This window comes from Sprattus sprattus (assembly GCF_963457725.1).
Source record: "Sprattus sprattus genome assembly, chromosome: 4".
In the NCBI taxonomy this organism is placed as follows: Eukaryota; Metazoa; Chordata; class Actinopteri; order Clupeiformes; family Clupeidae; genus Sprattus; species Sprattus sprattus.
The window spans coordinates 41,773,381-41,792,340 of record NC_137923.1 but is presented as its reverse complement, the minus strand read 5'-3'; the positions used below and the strand labels follow the sequence as shown (position 1 = coordinate 41,792,340).

The following is an 18,960-nucleotide window of genomic DNA, read 5'->3' as shown; positions in this document are numbered from 1 at the left end:
TCACTTCCTGTGAAGGCAAATGGGTTCAATGGAAATCACGGTGAGTTAAATCAGGTGGCTGGTTGTAGCTCAACTATTCTGGCATCTGGATTCTCAAGGATCCGCCAGTGTTGACTACCAAGAGCAATCAAAACTTAAGTTAGGGCCAAGTAAAATGTGTTAGCTTTGGTTGTTATGACAGAGAATGTATTCATGGCTACATGAAAGCTTCTGTACATTTGAAGATTACTTAACTTAGCTATTATATTTATAGTAGTGGTCAAAAGATGCCTAGTATTGTGTGTAAAGGAGGGGGAAAACTACATTTATCTGTCATGCAAGTCATCACACTCTATACTGTTTATTATTCACACATATTTTGTTTTATTCCACAGCAAAGTTGAATTATTACAGAAACAAAGAGTCATAATTACCACCACAGTACCATCATGAGGATTTTAGTCATGTTTACTTAACTGTATTTGACTATCTGAATGATTTAACTGCAGAATGACATCAAGTCATGCTTTTTTACTCTAGATTTAATAAAGCATGAGCATTACTAGCGGCTGAGTAGCGTTGTCAGAACAGATGAATCACAGAGAGCAATGAAATAAACGGTCATTTTGTACTACGATTTGAGGACCTTTTTTTACTGTTAGTTGGTATGCTGACTCTTATGACAAATTTCAAACGCACGTTATTGAAAGCTGGATGAACAGACTACACATTTGGACAACTTGGAACAATACTTCCTTTTAGTTTTCATTATGAATTTCAGAGAAAACCTGGCTATAACTTTACACCAATTTGATCACATTGTCATGATTTCCTTTCTCATATATACGAGATATGATTTTCAATGCACTGGTTGAAATATAATCGCTATAATATTTTCTCTCCTCTGTAACCAACTAGCAGAACATGCACAGTGAGAACTTTGGAGGATGAAAAAGGACCATTTCATAAATCCATTTCCAACAATGAGGTTAGGGAAAGGGATTGCCATTAACCAGCCAACACCTGCCATTGCCATTACATTTTTCACTTCTTATTTCCCCTGAAATGACTTACAGTACAAGCTGTTCTTGGAGGTACAGTATGGTACTTGTACAGTATTAATGCTTCCCATGAAAGTTTGCCAGACTGTATCCATAATGGTAATGCATCTCAGAGAAAAGCCTGTCCTTTGGCCAGTTTCAGTCAAGAGGTTCTTCAAACTGTACAATAATGACAAAGTGTCCACAGGGCAGGGTGTAAGAGTTTAGTCTGTGCTTGTGTGTGTGTGTGTGTGTGTGTGTGTGTGTGTGTGTGTGTGATATCTTAAAGCCACTGCAGCTTTTCTAAGGTGCATGCACGGATTGTGCGCAAGGTAGAAGCTATTTAGAAGCTCCTTTTCAGTGATCCACTTCAGAAAAGGGGACACATTGGAGGGCATTGCATAACAGTTCAGGTCGCGTTTTAACCAACTATTCACAAATACTACATACATTTCTCTTGGCTGCATGTGAAAGAGGAATACCTACTGAGGTTTTAAGTTTGCCTGTACAGTTGAAGCAGGGGAAAAAAGCTTGAAAATAAAATAAAACCAAAACACATGGATTGTCATTTTCAAGTGTGATATTACTGGTTTTAGAACGATTCGTGCTTCCTATTTAGAACATCAACCGCTCTCTTTCTACACCCATCTCCAAACACAACCCTTACCTCTTAAGACAGGTTTTTCCCTCCACTCTTACTCCCACTCTCAAAACTCTTTCTGCCATCCTGAAGTGCTTTAAGTCCATGTCTCTATCTCTCCCCATTCTGGCTCACAAACGCTCTCCTCTCCATACTCTGATTCAGACTCAGTCTCTGCCCTGCCTGAGGGAGGACAACAGGGAGGGCAGCAGGTTGAGAGCTGGCCGGTGCTCCTCAATGCCCAGAGCCACCAGGGCCCCGGCCAGCAGCGAGGCCACCCCGGGCAACACGGGCGGCTGGGCCTGCATCACCTAGAGTCAGGAGTAGAGGAAATTATGGAAAACCCATCAACACATTCTTGCATGCACCTTCCCATCAACTTCATTTTTATGATTGTTTTTTTCATGCTTTATAAGACTCACCTTTTCCACTCTATGACAGTGTATGAGACCATCTGAGCCCAGGTAGAACGTAGAGAATGCATCGTGACTCCTAAGAGGAAGTGGAGAGAAGTCAGACTTGTGATCCGATTAACAAATACCCCCTATGCTGATTTGACTCCAGGGTGAGCATTCTGCATCAACATATCCGCATTAGAAACAAAACTCCCTATGCATCAGGACTGCAAAAAAGCCCAAAGGATCTTAATTTAACAGAAATATCTTGATTGCCGTTATAACTGTGCTTTACTTGCCTACTCGTGCGCTCACCTATAGAGCTGGCTCTTGTCCTTCTTGTAGAAGCGCAGCAGCAGTGTTTGTAAAGGCAGGCCCCGGAGTCTCCAGCGTGCTCGCACCGTGCCATCCTCAGGGTGCTTGGTCAGCTTCAGCACCTCCAGCCGCGCATCTGCGTAGTAGCACAGGCACGTAAGCCGCCACAGAGACAGAGTCAGCTGGTACATCAACCGGCCCCTGGAAGACACACACACACACAGATTACTTTAAGCCTAGACACCAGATTAAAAAACAATGTGTGTCCAAAAAAATACAACGAGTGTGTGTAACTGGAATGGTTCTTTACTTGGTCTTGGTGTTTATAAGTCCATTGATGAATTCAATGTCATTGGAGTACAGGCCGTAGTCGTGACTCTTAGAGAAAAATTGTGGAAGCTGCAAAAACAGACCAAAACCACCTGGTGAGCCGGGGAGTCATAACAGCCAAAGCACTCATGAAAACCAAAAACAAGAAGAACGTCATGGTTAACCTGTTTGCCTTCACACACACCTACCTCCACCCTTAGCCTCTCATACATAACGGCCAGCTTCTCCTCGTTCTCCTTCTCACTGTCAGTCCTTTTCCTCTCCACCTGGTTAGGCTCGTCCTGAAAGAGGAAAACTGAGGGGAAGGGAGGAAGGCCTGAGATCTGTCCCTCTAGTCCGAGCCTCATATTAAGTCTGCCACCACTGATGGCCAAGGGCTCCATTCCCGGGCAGTGAAAACAGTAGAAGCAAGAGCCCAACACAAACGGAGCCGGACAGCCCTCCGTCTCGAAAAGACTCCTGAAAGAGGCCGTTTCCTTCCCGGGAGCCACACCCTCCACATGTTCCTCCTTCCTGTCGTTCGCTGTAATGCTAATGTCATCCTCCCTTCTCCCGTCAACAGTCGTTAAAGGAAGAAGGAGCTCAAAGGGCCTGTTGGGTCCCAAAGCCAGGAGCTCGCTTAGTTTAGCCTGCCCCAAGTGTGACACCTCCACAAGGGTGTGCTGCTCCTCAGATACCTTGGGTCGCAGCAACACGCACAAGCTGACTGTCTCCTCCCAGTCCTCGTCCAGGACAGGTGCTGACTGGGGCTGACTCTCATGGTGGAAGGGGTGCGACAGGGACGGAGGTTTTAGGTTCTGATAGCGGAGGCTGTTTGGAGGCGCCAATGCCCACGACGCACTGCACAGTGTCCTTGAGGAGCCATTCAAGGGCTGTTCAAGCATCTGCCAATGACATTTCAATTGAATAGACTCTTCTAACCAACTGAATATGACTTATTTAAATAACATGAAACATTTTTTTTAAATCAATCAAATTATGATTCAATTACAATTCAATTCAGGAACTTTTTTATTTTGTTTAAACATACCTGATATACAGCCCAACATGGTTGCCTCCTAAGTTGATTGCTGCCTTGGCTCCAGAGGCACCCTACCCAGAAAGCGGCACCCCCTCTACACGCAGCCATTCACCTCAGGGGCAGGGATGACCCCAATGACAGATTTAGTGAACAGTCACCATCAAACAAACTGAAAGGGAAGACAAACCATAGATAACATAGGCCAGTAATGGCTTGTTCGTTTGTTTTTGTTTCTGCATTCAAAACTGAACAAAACAATTCATTTGAACAGGGCTAGCTCATGCTCATTGCTTGACCTGCTAAAAAATAGGAAACTTATGGTAAACTGCCAAAATCACCCTCAAATTCCACTGAAGCATTCAAAGCACCAGATTCGGTACTGCAAAATGATTGCTAGAGTTTTCGTTTATTCAAACAATGTGCTATTACTTAATCAAAATAGAACTGCCACCAATCTCTGCCATTGTGGGACGCAAAAGTGGTCCACCATATACCGATAACGACAACGTTAGTCGAGGTGTATGCTGAGACTTTGACCTCTCGTGCTCTTGAGGCTCACAAAACAAGCCAAGCCAGAGTAGCACATGACACACTGAACGTGAGTGGCAGCAGCAAGTTCGGAAATCATTCGATTAACGTTCGCTGCAACTTCTGTAGCGAGCTAGGTAGCGGCTGTTCGGCTGCAGTACCTACAAGGTACCCATGATTTCACTGCACAGGCTTCTTCACATATGGCAAATAAACATATCTTCAACCGATGACAGGTGTTGACTAAGTTACTGTAAGAGTGAGCGAAAGTTAACAGCTGACGTTCACTCACCACTGCAATGTCTAACGTTAGCATATGTATGTGGCCAACGTTGAGATAACAAACCACAGCACGAAGAATCTAACGTCAACCTAACCCAACCCACTAGCACAATTACGCAAACACAACAAAGCAGTCCAGCATACACTTCTTAAGTAACGTTAACATGCAAGCCAAAGCTATGTAGCTAGCTCGCCAATTGTTAGCTAGGCAGTGAGCTAAGGTTATTTGAATCCAAATTTGGTTGTGGGCTGATGCCTTAGTGACCACTGTTGCCTGCAAGCTAACGTTAGCCATTATAATCTGCATGCTAAGTAAACAGCAAGTGATGTTATATCGCATAAAAAAACCTTTCCGCACTCTCTTTATAAGATCACATTGCTTAACTGGTCCAAATATATGCTAATAAGCTAGCAGAAACGCTAGCTAGACAGCTATGTTGCCAATCCTTTTCAGCTTACCTTTATTACTTAACTAGGACAGTACTGCAGACGTTTTTTTTTTTTGACGAATTGTGCAATTGATATCACTCCGCTAATTTAACAAAGATTGATATTTCTCAACCAACTTCTAAGCCTTTCCAAGCGTTACACAAATGTCATTTCATCTCCAAATGTCCTTGCCAGTCTTCAGCCCAGCACACACTAACCGCTTCTAGAACAGTAGTCCGCCCATCTACCTCAAGCACCGGCGTCCCACTGATTGGCTGGCAAAGCACTGTTGAACTTGGTACCAAGAGAGGTCAAGTTCATCTATTAAAACACAATTAGAATAAACATTGTAATGCCACAATGTGTAAAGAAATGCAAAGGTATTTATAAGCGTACAACATCTAAATTCCATTGGTTTCCTAAGCAAAGAACTGCAGTACTGGTATTGACCACCATGCGTTACTGGCGCTATGGCAATTTCAATGAACCGGCTCTTCAGAACTCTGTGGTAGAAAAAAGGAAAACAGGCATAGGCCACCGCATGTGAATCGCTGAAGCTAGCATCCTTGCGCAGTTGGAGTACGACTGGCTGGTGGTCTCACAGTGGTCCCAGAAATATATTAAAATACACTAACAATTCATCCAAATCCATTACATTTTTAAGGACTGAAAATGCCCAAAAAATCCAAGGAAGTGGAACAGTGGGAAGGAGATGAAGCTGCTGCAACGACAGCGACAGGTAAGTTAACGTTATGGAGTGAGCCTGCTCAAAAACGAAAAATCCATTTAGCCAGCTGGGCTTCGTAGCTAACGTTATTTCAACGGAAATGCATCAATAGCCGCGTAGCAAGTCAACCATCAGATACAAGTTTAACATGTTGGTGGCGGCTACTCAGTTGTAAGTTACAGCTATTAATATAGTTACAGAGAGTTGAGTTCGTGAAAGGTAATTGTAGTGATGGTTGTTGGTCTTTGGTTTTCATGGCTTGGCTTTGAACTGCAGTGAAAGATCACCTGTCAGACCGAACATGGAGGAGGACCCAACTGTTTGTTAACAGTTTGCTAGCTAGTTTGCTAAATAGTTAGTAACTGATGTCGATGTGTCTGCTGAAAGCTTATGCAACAATGCGTCATTGCGTGAAGCGGTGTTGCTGGTCAACTTTCCCAGCTTATACAAATGGACAATTCTAGCAAAACTGGGGTGCTGTCAGAAACAAAGCTGGAATATTTGCGCTAGTATCAGCCTGAGCCAGTGAAGGCTGTGGTCGTAGCCTTTAGAGTCTGCGCTCCCGTTCATGAAAATTACAAAGCATATACTAACCTAACTTAAAATATCTTTGTCCAGAGAAACCAGTCAAGAAAGGAAAGAAGGACAAGAAAGGCAAGAAGAGCGTAAGTGACCCAGAAGGCTGTCCATTTTTCTGTGTCTAGATTTGTTTGTATTTGTGTTGTGTGGAAATGTACCTGTATCACATCCTCATGTCTGTTCCCACAGTTTTTTGAGGAGCTGGCATCAGATGCTAAACCTGAGAAAGAGGAGGAACCTGTCAAAGCAACTCACACGAAACAAGTAAGTCTAAAGTTATTCTCTACAATTTCCCTCAAGTCCCTCAGTGAATTGGCAATCCTAAGGTTTACACCCTCTGGGGTTTTCCACAGCCTCAGAAGAAAAAGAAGGACAGACGAAAAGGTAAAGGCGGAGATGGAGATGAGTCTGATGAAGATGTTATGGAGAAGCTGAAGAAGCTGTCAGTTCAAGCCAGTGATGATGAAGAAGAGGAAGGTACTGACAACAAATACTCTCTGGCTCCTTGTCTTAATACACTTTAGATTAGATTTTTTGGTAACATAAATTTGTTTTCTCCTCAGTTGTTGTTCCCAGCAAAGGTGGAAAGAAAAATAAGGTAAGTCCTCTCTGGGAAGCATAATGTTTCATATCTTTTCTTGCCATAGTGAGCCACTTATGTCCCCTCTCTCGATTTTCCAGGGGGGCAATATTTTTGCTGCTCTTAGTCAAGGGCAGAGTGATGATGAAGATGATGCAGATGATGATGATGATGAAGAAGAAGATGAAAAACCATCTAAAGCATCTGTGGTGGGTGGTGATTACATGTCTGTTTTATATGTCTGACCTATCTTTGTCACATTGTCTGGCTTTTGATCAATCTGAATTTGTTGCGTAGCTAAATTATCAATTCCGATGGCAAAGTGATTGATGATGTTGGAATGCAGAATATTTGCATGGTGGCTATTTTAAGGACTGTCCTTTATTTGAATTGCATGTTGAATATTCATTTGTGTGTGTGTGTGTGTGTGTGTGTGTGTGTGTGTGTGTGTGTTTATGTATATATATATATATATTTACTATTATTATGTATTCCATACTCAAACTCATAAGTTTCATAAGTGTCATAAGAAAAGATGTATACACAGTATCATGTAGTAAAAGTCTGTGTACATGAAACGTGTGGCCGCAAGCATGCATTTGACACAGATTCATCATACTAACCTTTTGTAGTAGCTCCCCTTGTCTTGTTTATCCCTGTGTCTTTGTTATCCATTCTCTTTCTACCCAGCTTCTTATTCCTATTCATCTCCACGCTCTGTCTCCATCTGATATTTATAACCTACGTTCACTACATCGCTACAGCTGGTGTGAACACACCCTTGCTTGAAACTAATAACCTTCCTTGTATCACTCACACATCATCATATGTTTAACATCCTTGACTTTATGGCTTCTCACTTAATGAAAGGTTTATATGTGCTTTGTTTACTGTTTTGTATGTGTGGCCTTGGTTATGATCAGACAATTGGAAAACCATCAATGCTGTGCATTGCATTTCTCACACGGAACATGGTGTTGTATTTAATTGAAGAAATCTAAAATTCTCTGTTCATGTGTCTGTACCTGTATGTCCGTAACACAGGAAGTGCCAAAGGGCAAGAAAAAAGATAAGCCTAAGCCCAAGAAAACCAAGGTGGGTAAGAACCAAACAAACCAAACACACAATGCTGACTGACATAGTCAGGTTTCTGGTACATATTCATATCACACTCATCACCACCACCCCCTATCCAATCCCCGTCTCCCCCCCCCCCCTTATTCATGTCTCCTTTTTTCTTCCCTTCTCTCTTTACTGGAAGAGGATGCTGAAGACATGTCTCTTGATCATGTTTATCTTTTATTTTCTTTCTCAACTCTAGCGCTTACTTTCTTTAAACTGGCAATGCCAGCATAATGCCTTGGTGAGTGAATTAACCAATTTTTTTGCCCAATATAAGGATGTGTCAGAGGATGAACAGGATGCGGAAAGTGAGAAGAAAGATGAGGAGAAGAAGGGCATGAAAAAGAACAAGAAGGCACCAGCCAATCCATCTAAGGTTAGACATCAGGATATCCTCTGCTTAGTCTGTCAACTCTAACTTGTTAGGGTGAAGAAATGGTACCTTTTTGATTTTTTTGCACATGCAGGTTAGTAAGGCCTCATCCATGCATGAGAGAATCACTCTACCATTATCAGTTTGAAAATATTTTCTTAATAGCCCTTCATCTTTCATGGATTCAGGACCACTTCAAAGATGAAGGTGGTTATTTTTGCAATGTAGTTTGCAGAATGTAGAAAGCTTGCACTCCTTCATGGTGGTGATATTTCACTGGAGTCTTTGTTTTTGCCTGCTCAACTTACTGAGCTTGAAGAAGACACCATAGACATTGTATAGAGCAGTGTTTCCCAAACTGGGGTTCACATACCCCCAGGGGTACGCAAAGGGATGTAGGGGGTATGCGGGCGAAAAAATTTGATGTGCAGCCCATTACATTTTCAAACTGACCTATAAATAGACATGACATCTTAAATAGTCAGAATAGCCCTGTCGCAAAGCCAAAAATACACTCAAGTATACATTGTAGTTTTCAGCTAAATAATTAGACTGCCAAAAATAGCCACAGGTAGGTTAGTCGAAACATCGGCACAACGGTTAGCTCCCTCGTCAGAATTCCATTCGCTGATGCCCTGTGTAGAGAAGCGGGAGCTCACTGGTATAGAATAAAGGCTGAGTGCTCTCTTTCTGTCCCTGTAGTCTCCAGAGGTTGAAGAGGAACAGTCTCAAAAGAAAGGCAAGAAAGAGCAGCCCAAGGTGAGTGGGTAGTGCCTTGTTGAACAAAGTGGATTTTGCGAGTGCCACTTTAAGGCTGAAGGTGGTTACTTTTGGATTGTAGTTTGCAAAATGTAGAAAGCTTGCACTCCTTCATGGTATGTTTTTTTTTTTTGCCTGCTCAACTAACTGAGCTCTAAGAAGACACCATAGACATTGTATATAGAGTAAAGGCTGAGTGCTATCTGTCTGTCCCTGTAGTCTCCAGAGGCTGACGAGGTGGTCGAAGAAGAACAGTCTCGAAAGAAAGGCAGGAAAGAGCAGCCCAAGGTGAGTGGGTAGTGCCTCGTTGAACAAAGTGGATTTTTGAGAGTGCAAATGAATCCCTGATTATAAAAATGAATTTGAATATGAATTTACCTCCATTTTAGAAAAGTAAGCCACCAACTCCGCCCCGGGATGAGGAAGAGGAGGATCAGGATGAAGACAATAGTGATGGGGATGACACGATGATGGTGCAGCCTCACCTTTGTTTCCCCCTTAAATTGAGCGAGGTTTCGCTAAAGATCCTTACCTCTCTGTCAGGGATTGACAGTGCGACTGATCTGATCGCACATGCGACTGGAATTTTGGCCGTGCGACTTGATTTGAAATCATGGTCGCACGCATGCGCCTATAGAAATAAGCAGGAATGTTTTCCTACTACTGAGGAAAGACGCTGTCTAAATCGTTTGCTCAGTATCTGTTAAAAAGGCCATAGTAATTATTTGTTAAGTTGCCAAGACAGAGCATGTTTAGGTAAATGACCATATTTGGTAATTGCGTGGGTCATGTGATAGTGTTTTGATTTCTCTTCACAGCTTATTTAGATTGAGTGGCAGTTAACTTGGGGAATATTTTAACATAATTGAACGTTGCACTTTGTTGAAGTTGTGTGCGTCCATGTAGCCTATACGTAAGTTTGACTTTGTAGCATACCTTGTCATTATGTGTTTGTTATAGTTTAGCTTGCTCATAATTGTTACGAGCACTGTCACTTAATTAATCTAGCATGACGGTAGGCTACTGTTCGTGAACTCGCTTAGCATAAACTGCTACTGTACAAATACGAGTGTTACAGGGGTTACCTTTGCTCTTGCTTAAGAGGTTTGCATTCTTACCGTTCGTTCCCTGTATAATTAATTATTTAAATGGTACAACAGGGCTGTGTATCTGATAAAGTTTCAGACAGTAAAAATCTTACCTTTCTGTGCAAACTGTCCTCCTGGAAAATTAGCAATTATTTTTAAAAAATGAACTGATTAAGTGACAGTGCTCGTAACAATTATGAGCACAATAAACTATAGCAAACACATGCTATTTTAGGTGATTTAGTTGGTAGGGGAAGCAGGGCAAAACGGCAACGTTCAGTTAGTTAATTAGACAAAGAAGAGATGCTGAACGAGTTCAGAATTTAAATGATGAACTATGAACATGAACGATTAATATTTACTTGTATGAACTAAACTTTAAACTAGTTCATGAGAGGTGTGAACGTGCACAACACTGCTGATATGCTCTCACACGCCCCCCTCATTTGTAAGGAAGTGGTTCAGAGCTGGCCGTAGAGCCAGGAGACCGGAGTTCAGCATCTCTTTTCTGTCTAAAGAACTGACTTAACGTTGTTTTTTCTTAATATAAAAGAATTTGGTTATAACACATAATGTGATTTGCCCTGCTTCCCCTACCATCTTAATCACCTAAAATACCATGCAATTCTTTTCCACCTATCAATGTAGGCCTAAGCATGGTGCTCCCAATTTTTCTGTGTCAAGCCCTGCTCTGTCCTTACTGAAGACATTTGTTTGTTCCTCTTCTCTGTCTTAACAGTGTGCAGAAGATGCCCTGAAAGAACAACTGGATAAAGAAAAGGGCGAAGACCCCTATGCTAACCTGAGCAAAAAGGAGAAGAAGAAGAAAAAGAAAATGGCAAGTGGTGTTTGGGAACTGACCCTGGATTAAGAATTATTTTTTAAAGCCACTTTTTGGTTCCAATTGGACATTTATCAAAGCTTTGAAAGAATGTCTTGGAAATGTCTTGACAGATGGAGTATGAGAGGCAGGTGGCCAGTGTGCGCGCTCAGAACGCTACTGAGGGAGACTTCTCAGTCTCTGTGGCAGAGCTATCCTCCAGGCAAGCCATGCTAGAGAATGCCTCTGACATTAAGGTAATTTTGCTTTTGTGTTCTTTTTTATCTGCTTAACATTTGTCTGTTTCTATACGCTCAAACTTCTCCCCCAAATCACTTAAACATCAGTTTGAAGGAGCTGATTAAAAGCTCCTAGTTTGACCTTCCTTAATATGCTCTCGGTCTCTCCCATCAGCTGGAGAGGTTCAGCATATCAGCTCATGGAAAGGAGCTCTTTGTTAACGCTGACCTTCTGGTCGTTGCTGGGAGGCGATATGGTTTAGTTGGACCAAATGGGTGAGTTGGGCTAGTATTATTATGTGTTTTTATATATATATATATATTTTTTTATTATCCTTCCGTAATAACTTGAAGTAAAGTTATCACCTATAAATAGAATGTGGGAAAAATTGGTTTGACTTCTTATAGGATCAAAATTATGAACAAAATATTTTGTTGCTGATTTCAGAAAAGGAAAGACCACACTTCTGAAGCACATTGCCAATCGAGCCCTCAGCATCCCCCCTAATATTGATGTACTCCTTTGTGAACAAGGTATTGTCTGGTCCTCACGACCAACCAGAGCTACGTTTCCTAGTGTTAGAGTCTGATGATATTGAATTTTGTGCACAAGTCTTTCATTTCATCCCCAAAACATAACTAACGGCTTCATCAATCATCACACAAACACTTCACTATCTCGTTTGTGTGCGTGCCTGTTCGCAGAGGTGCATGCTGATGACACTCCAGCTGTCCAGGCGGTGCTGAAGGCAGACACAAAGCGACTCAAGCTTATGGAGGAGGAGAGACAGCTACAGGTTCTGTTGGAGAAAGGAGATGACAGTGTCGCCGACAGACTGGATAAGGTGAGGACAAGAGGGTGCCACTAGGACATGTTAAGGAAGTCGGTGATTCAAACCTGTGAGTGGATAAGAAGGAGAGGATTGCATTCCCAAAAAGACTAGCAGAGGACGATTAAGAACAATATGGCGTACCTCTTATGCACATCTCTTAAGTACCGCCACTGATCATCCAACTCTGTGTAACATCTATGTGTGCTTGTGCCCGCAGGTTTATGATGAGCTGAGAGCAATCGGAGCTGCCGCAGCGGAGGCCAAAGCTCGCAGGATCTTGGCTGGTCTGGGCTTCACCGCCGAGATGCAGAACCGAGCCACTAAGAAGTTTTCTGGAGGCTGGAGGATGAGAGTGTCCCTGGCCAGGTCGGTGAACACATTCTGCTGATGCTTGAAAGGTGGACAGGGCTCAAATAAACCTTTCTGGGGTGGGCTTGCAGTGACATACTGAAATGTAGGCTTTGTCTCTGCAAGTCTGGTACATTGTGATCTGCACACCCTCCTTAGGCCTTTATTTTGATTAGGGACAACACACATTTGTATTCACACATAGCATTACCGTATCACACATTGTCTTTTAACATTCATGGAAGGGATTGGATGAGTCACTTAGCAAAGCTTACTAATTGGTCACCTAGAAAGCCCATAGACTGAGCTCTTGAATTGAAAGTGTCTCAACTGTAATCCCAGTAAAAGTTAAACTGTCATAAACTCTCAGTGCTCCTAGCCTCCCGGCCAAAGATAAATAAAGCTGTGTCTGTCCCCTGTGTCCCCTAGGGCTCTCTTCATGGAGCCGACGCTGCTGATGCTGGACGAGCCGACCAACCACCTGGATCTGAATGCTGTCATCTGGCTTAATAAGTACTGAACAAATGCTTTAATTGATTGTATGGCCTTTATGGCCTCTGCCTGTATACAAAAATGCTTCTATTGGGACATACTGACAAAAGGAAAAGGAAAAAGGAAAGGAAAGATCAGTTAGAGCATCACACATGCAGGTGTCTCACTGTCTTGCATGTGTTATACTCAAGCTATAGCAGAAGTTAAGCCCATCCTTTCTTTAACTGGGCTCACTTTTATACTAATTTAACCTAATTTATTTATTCATTAATCCTCTTTATATTTGTTATTTTCTCTATTTTTTTTGTCTCCCCCCTCTCTCAAGTTATCTCCAAGGCTGGAAGAAGACTCTTCTTATTGTTTCCCACGACCAAAGTTTCCTGGATGAAGTCTGTACGGATATCGTTCACTTAGACAACCAGAAGCTCTATTACTACAGAGGAAACTACTGTAAGTATACATAAGTTAACACATGTATCACGTTTTACCTTGACTATTGTAATGTACCTTGGATACTGTGAAAACATCATAATTGATTGGTTCTTTGTTTTATTTGTGTCTTAGTGACCTTCAAGAAGATGTACGTCCAGAAGCAGAAGGAGCTCCTGAAACAGTACGAGAAACAGGAGAAGAAACTCAAAGACCTAAAAGCTGGAGGGAAGTCCACTAAACAGGCTGTAAGTAACCTCTAACCTTTCCCTTCCTGGTTTCTCTATACTTATACTGTATGTAGGCAAGCAAAACATCTTTGGTTGCCTCTGTCAAAACGACCCACAGGAGGGCGATAAAGCCAGAAAGATGTCTTTAGAAGGTGTTTCTAGCCAAGCTCATTTGCCCATTTACACATGTCTGCAGGTTGTAATGATTTAGTGTTTTATTAATAATGATCGTTTAGCCTGTGGCTGTATAGGTGCATACTTTAAAGAAACATACATCAATCTTAAAGGTTTACAGAGCAGAAAAGGGGGATAGATGTTGCCACCAAAAGTACCTTGAGTGGCAACCAAAACTGATAAATTGCTGGCATCAAATCAGGATTTTTTTATATATATTTTTCAACATAGTGAAGCACTCACTTTCTGTGTGCCCATTCCACCTTGTCCAGGAGAAGCAGACTAAAGAGGCCCTGACACGGAAGCAGCAGAAGGGGAAGAAGAAGGGCATCGAGGAGGAGAGCCATGAGGCCCAGGATCTGCTGAGGAGACCCAAGGAGTACACGGTCAAGTTCACCTTCCCCAACCCGCCACCTCTATCGCCACCCATCCTTGGGCTGCACGGTGAGTCCTTGACCTTCGCTGCTGTACACAAAAAGTGTCATAGTATTCTGAAGTTTAATGGAAATCCTCTTCTGCAAATGATTTCTTGCAGGTGTCGACTTCACCTATGAGAGCCACAAGCCTCTGTTTAAGAATGTGGAATTTGGTATCGATATGGAGTCCAGGAGTAAGTTAAATTAGTTACTTAAAGATACTCTAAGTCAAATTCACAAGGAAGGTTGTCATAAATTGATATGTCTTTTGGTGATGGTCAGGCTAACAAAAACTTTCACTCCAGTTTGCATAGTTGGACCCAATGGAGTTGGAAAGAGTACATTGCTCCTTCTCTTGACTGGAAAATTGAATCCAGTAAGTACACGTTTCCTTTTCTTTCCATAAACGTTCTGTCTCAGAAGATGGTCTGTATGACACTGACTGTGCTTTTCTCCAATCGTTATAGACAAAAGGAGAGATGAGAAGGAACCACCGGTTGGTAAGTAAAGAAATGTGGGTGTGTTCTGTACCACAAGTTCCCATACTGGGTGTGCTACACCAGGGTTGGGTTTAGAACCATCATGTTCTGAACTGCAACCATCAAGCTAAGTGTGGAACTAGGGCTTCATAGTTTCTTTTTCTGACACATCAACAAAATTAGGACCATACAAATGTTTTGCTAGGACCATACAAATTCTTTATACATCTTAATTACGGTACACACTTGCTACCTCCATTAACATTGTAGATACCGGTATTCATACCCAGTCACTTGAAATGGAAATGATTGTAATACTTACAACTATTTATTCTAATCCTGTCATTATTCTTTTGTGTCTTTACAGAAAGTGGGCTTCTTTAACCAGCAGTATGCTGATCAGCTGAACATGGAAGAGGCAGCCCATGAGTACCTCCAGAGGAACTTCAATTTGCCTTACCAGGACAGTAGGAAATGTCTGGGTCGCTTTGGTCTGGAGAGCCATGCTCACACCATCCAGATCTCCAAACTGTCTGGTAACTATAGCAACTTCCCTAGCTTAGCATCACTCATAAGATAACACTGCTCTGAAGTAACATGATGAGCATACTTTCTCATGTAAAGTTTGACTATTGCTAGTAATTGGTTGAATCCGACTGTTTTGATTCTGATTCTTTAGGAGGTCAAAAAGCAAGAGTGGTGTTTGCAGAGCTGGCATGCAGACAACCTGATGTCCTGATTCTGGTGAGATCTTCCTCAATTGTTGTCCCAGCTCATCTTATTTGATGTAGAACTGACTTGGCTGTTGATTATTTACCACTGAATCTGATGTCTCTCTCCTGTTTGATAGGATGAGCCCACAAATAACTTGGATATTGAATCAATTGATGCCTTATCTGATGCCATCAATGAATACAAAGGAGGTATGTCATCTTGAAATGTTTTGCAGTTGATGTTCAGTCCCATCAGTTAGACATTTACCGGCATTGTAATTATGCAGTAATGGTGTTGCTCTCAAAATGTAAACCTTGTTTCCAGTGAACTCAGAGCATAGTTACTACTAAACTCTTCCTAACTAATGGCAAACGCCTCCTCTTTCCTAGCTGTGATCATCGTGAGCCACGACGCCCGTCTGATCACGGAGACCCAGTGCACACTGTGGGTGGTGGAGGACCGGTCAGTCAATCAGATCGATGGTGACTTCGACGAATACAAACGTGAGGTGCTGGAGTCTCTTGGGGAGACACTAGTACACAAAGACTTAAACCCATAAACTCTGGCCATTCAAAAACTGACTCCGTGCTGGTGTACTGCGTTAGGCTGCTTTGCGATTGAAATGCCTGAGGTTCTCTTGAAGTGTATTCTGCTCTAAAGATGACATAAGTCACAGTGGGAGTTGAGTGATCAGATTTCATCTTGAGGGAACCAAAAAGGCCAGAAAAAAAGTGCCACTTAACCAAAAAAGGGCAGAACAGATACTTTTGTAACTGAAGATCTAGTTAAATTAATCACGCTATTAAGGGAGAGGAGTGTGTAATAAACCATAGCACACTCCTAGTAGATCTCCGTGAGGAGGTGTCTGAATTCATCAGTGTTCAGTGGAGAAACTGAGATTGAATGGGGTGTTATGCTAAAGATATTGGCCACATCATGTGTGGGTATTTAAAATCCATCTTTAAAAAGATGGATCACAAGTATTTACATTCACAAACAGTGCATATACCTTGTATATGGACATTAACGCATAGCTCTAATAAACATCAACCACATTATGTTATGTGGGGTGCATTGCAGAACACTCAATGTTGTCAAAGCAAATAAAATGGATTTTACATCACAACATTATCCACACGTGTTTTATTGAGTTTTGTATAAATCACAATTGGCATGACCTTCTGCACAGGGAGAGCAAAGAGGTTTCAGGGGGAGATGCCATGATTTTAAAAACCATAGGCAACTGGGGGATATTCCAAGTACGTGGTTTGGTGACGAACCTGGTTAAGTTAACTCTGAGTAAGTGATAAACCTGATAGATTTAACTTATCCAGGTTTGTCACCAAACAACGTACTTGGAATACTTCTTACAATTACTCTTCAATGATTCCGGTAGAGCAGGATCTGGATATTTCTTTTTTATGAAGGTTAGACAACAATTGACATGCAATATACTTGTTCTTTATGATTAAACCATAAATACAGGCCTTAGACAAGACATAAGCAATAGATGCCACACATTATGCCTTCTTCCCACAAGTACAGGCGACTATTTTTTCAGGTAGGCTTTGTATATCTTCTTCACTCGTGCTAATTCCCGTTCATCTGGATCCATGTTGCCATACCAGTAGTACCACGATTCACCAGCCTTGACCACAGGGGTAGGAGGTGTGCTTCCCACTGCAGAATGGGAATTGGAGTAGTCTTCTCCTGAGAAGTCCACATGTGGTGCATGCACAGAAATCAAACCTGTAGGAGGAAAAACAGGTACATAATCTCTAAAATCAAGTTTGAAAACATACCTTTCTCTATCAAGGCAGCCACTTGTAAGCATTATATTCATTAAACAGATGTCACTTGTAGGAGGAAAATAAAGTGATTACAATGTAAAATTACCATGGTCCTTAGCGGTCTCTAGCGCCTGGTTAAGACGTTTCTGTTGTTTCATGCACACACCTGGAGGGGGATAAAAAAAAGTGATACATTTTCTCTAAATACACACCAGTATTAACGTTAATGTGTCACTATCATGCCATTCAAGCAACTTAAAATGGGTCATAACCTGTTCGTGTAGGATCCAAGACCAAACCTGTGTAAGGACTAACAAACTGCTGCAACAACTTCACATTCTGTAGATACAAAAAACACAAGGCAATGAATGACTGCAGTCATATTTCTAGAGATCAGATCTTTCAGGAATGTAAATCATCAAGAAAATTGTTAATAAACCTGGTAGTGAATGAGGACATTTGGATCTCTGCAAATGGGGCAGGGATTGCCACAAGTTTTATTTCCTCTCTACAAAACAGGCAGAGAGCTCGAGTCAGTAGATGTAAAGCCATTGTGACCGGCCCACACATTAAGCTTATCAACACTTTGATGATTTATCAGTTTCACGCACAATACAGGTTTTACGTGTTTTCTGCCTCGGAATCGCCCCCTTATGGTTCCTCCTGTAGTCAAACCACACTGGTTTCGATCCATAGCGATCAATATACTCTGCGGTGAAATAAGAACAGTGTGTCTTTACCAACATCCGGCGAACAAGGAGTTGTCGGAAATTAATCGGAAATACGTTTACCTTCGCTCTCCAAATAATCCCAGGGTCTATCTTTGTACCGGGACAAAGCATCAAGGGTGTCTGCAACGTCTTTCTCAATTGAGGCCGGGGTGCAAAATAAACGGTTGACCTGCACAAAGGGTATTCCAACCTGGTGGCACCTTATTACAGGTAACGTGGCATTTCCTCCCTTTAACAAGATGAGAAAACATCACAGCATGTTATTGCCTTGAGCCAAATACGACTATGCATTTACAGAGTCCATGTTATACACACAAACCCAAACTAAGACTGAGTTTTGGTTATTTTAAGTCAGCCCGTTGCTTAAGCTTTCTAGCTAGGTAAGTTAGCCAGCTCACCTACTCTGGCTACGTCTGTTACTTATGTTTAACTGAGTCTCATTCGACTCTACAACCATAGCACTACAAAGCTGTGGAGTTTACTAACGCAACATTTGGGGGGAAACATACCCGAACCTCTTGGAAACCTTGTCGCAAAATGTTAGTCCGACAAAGTAGTCTTCCAAAGCTTCTCATGGGGGTCGCCATTTTGTTTGTCTAAGTGGTAGAAAAGGTCAAAGTTGATGGCAACGGAAGTGTATTGGGTTTATTTAATTTTAAGTAATTTTATTTTACAGTTACTTTACTGTTATTTTACTGTACGCTATTTGTTCACTTTTGGGTTACTCTGTTAAAAAAAACTCGCATTACCCGAATGATGTTTTAACTAGTTTGCAATCAAATTGCTAAGTTCGTTAGCAATGCCATGTCATTGAACTAGACAGCTGCAGTAAACTAGCTAGCCAACTGTGCTAATTTACGATTAGCTTTTCAAATGGCCTTGGGTTTAAGGCGAGCGGTAACATGTTTCAGAAATCTTACGTTATGACTCACATTTATTTTTGTTTTCTATTTTAAAAGTTGATGTGACGAGCTTTCAAAGTAACGTTATATGGTTTGTTTAAAGACCAAATTAATGTATCTGCGCAAGTGGGGGATAGGTCTGTCCTTGACAAAACGAAGAGGTCGTTTTTTTGAGA

General features: G+C 41.9%; 3 protein-coding genes across 4 annotated transcripts; 1 reads left to right on the top strand and 2 right to left on the bottom strand.

Moving 5' to 3' along the window:
- Positions 1–259: 259 nt before the first annotated feature.
- cUnh6orf136 (chromosome Un C6orf136 homolog) lies at positions 260–5,154 on the bottom strand. Its single transcript, XM_080836513.1, has 7 exons — positions 4,990–5,154; positions 3,730–3,889; positions 2,888–3,583; positions 2,680–2,768; positions 2,370–2,570; positions 2,082–2,151; positions 260–1,970 (listed from the first exon to the last, which is right to left on the bottom strand). Exons 2-7 carry the CDS (start codon positions 3,826–3,828, stop codon positions 1,827–1,829), a joined length of 1,299 nt encoding a protein of 432 aa, XP_080692639.1. The 5' UTR covers positions 3,829–3,889; positions 4,990–5,154; the 3' UTR covers positions 260–1,826.
- Positions 5,155–5,493: 339 nt separating this feature from the next.
- abcf1 (ATP-binding cassette, sub-family F (GCN20), member 1) lies at positions 5,494–16,474 on the top strand. Its single transcript, XM_080837017.1, has 28 exons — positions 5,494–5,698; positions 6,305–6,351; positions 6,455–6,529; positions 6,619–6,742; positions 6,829–6,863; positions 6,947–7,054; positions 7,890–7,940; positions 8,245–8,343; positions 9,043–9,099; positions 9,319–9,387; positions 9,489–9,572; positions 10,927–11,025; positions 11,142–11,264; positions 11,422–11,522; positions 11,695–11,780; positions 11,952–12,091; positions 12,297–12,445; positions 12,857–12,940; positions 13,245–13,369; positions 13,484–13,596; positions 14,025–14,196; positions 14,288–14,362; positions 14,474–14,544; positions 14,636–14,668; positions 15,015–15,183; positions 15,327–15,391; positions 15,498–15,570; positions 15,751–16,474. Exons 1-28 carry the CDS (start codon positions 5,632–5,634, stop codon positions 15,918–15,920), a joined length of 2,664 nt encoding a protein of 887 aa, XP_080693143.1. The 5' UTR covers positions 5,494–5,631; the 3' UTR covers positions 15,921–16,474.
- An 11-nt stretch (positions 16,475–16,485) lies between these two features.
- Positions 16,486–18,948, bottom strand: mrps18b (mitochondrial ribosomal protein S18B). 2 transcript variants are annotated; one of them, XM_080837015.1, is made up of 8 exons: positions 18,815–18,948; positions 18,392–18,478; positions 17,943–18,111; positions 17,763–17,860; positions 17,591–17,659; positions 17,424–17,490; positions 17,258–17,317; positions 16,486–17,110 (listed from the first exon to the last, which is right to left on the bottom strand). In XM_080837015.1, the coding sequence occupies exons 2-8, from the start codon at positions 18,467–18,469 to the stop codon at positions 16,911–16,913; spliced, it is 741 nt and encodes a 246-aa protein (XP_080693141.1). In that variant the 5' UTR covers positions 18,470–18,478; positions 18,815–18,948; the 3' UTR covers positions 16,486–16,910. The 2 variants fall into 2 exon arrangements, with proteins under 2 accessions (XP_080693141.1, XP_080693142.1); XM_080837016.1 differs by having other exon boundaries at positions 18,398–18,478.
- Between the last annotated feature and the right edge of the window lie 12 nt (positions 18,949–18,960).

Excerpts from the sequence above, each read along its gene's own strand:
- cUnh6orf136 (XM_080836513.1), bottom strand. The coding sequence starts at position 3,828 with ATGGCTGCGTGTAGAGGGGGTGCCGCTTTCTGGGTAGGGTGCCTCTGG. Across the intron at positions 2,769-2,887 it reads ATGAGAGGCTAAGGGTGGAG|CTTCCACAATTTTTCTCTAA; the intron begins GTAGGTGTGTGT and ends CTGTTTTTGCAG. Across the intron at positions 2,571-2,679 it reads CTTATAAACACCAAGACCAA|GGGCCGGTTGATGTACCAGC; the intron begins GTAAAGAACCAT and ends TGTGTCTTCCAG.
- mrps18b (XM_080837015.1), bottom strand. The coding sequence starts at position 18,469 with ATGGCGACCCCCATGAGAAGCTTTGGAAGACTACTTTGTCGGACTAAC. Across the intron at positions 17,861-17,942 it reads GGATTATTTGGAGAGCGAAG|AGTATATTGATCGCTATGGA; the intron begins GTAAACGTATTT and ends ATTTCACCGCAG. Across the intron at positions 17,111-17,257 it reads AGAGACCGCTAAGGACCATG|GTTTGATTTCTGTGCATGCA; the intron begins GTAATTTTACAT and ends TTCCTCCTACAG.
- abcf1 (XM_080837017.1), top strand. The coding sequence starts at position 5,632 with ATGCCCAAAAAATCCAAGGAAGTGGAACAGTGGGAAGGAGATGAAGCT. Across the intron at positions 6,743-6,828 it reads TGATGATGAAGAAGAGGAAG|TTGTTGTTCCCAGCAAAGGT; the intron begins GTACTGACAACA and ends TTTTCTCCTCAG. Across the intron at positions 6,864-6,946 it reads AAGGTGGAAAGAAAAATAAG|GGGGGCAATATTTTTGCTGC; the intron begins GTAAGTCCTCTC and ends TCGATTTTCCAG.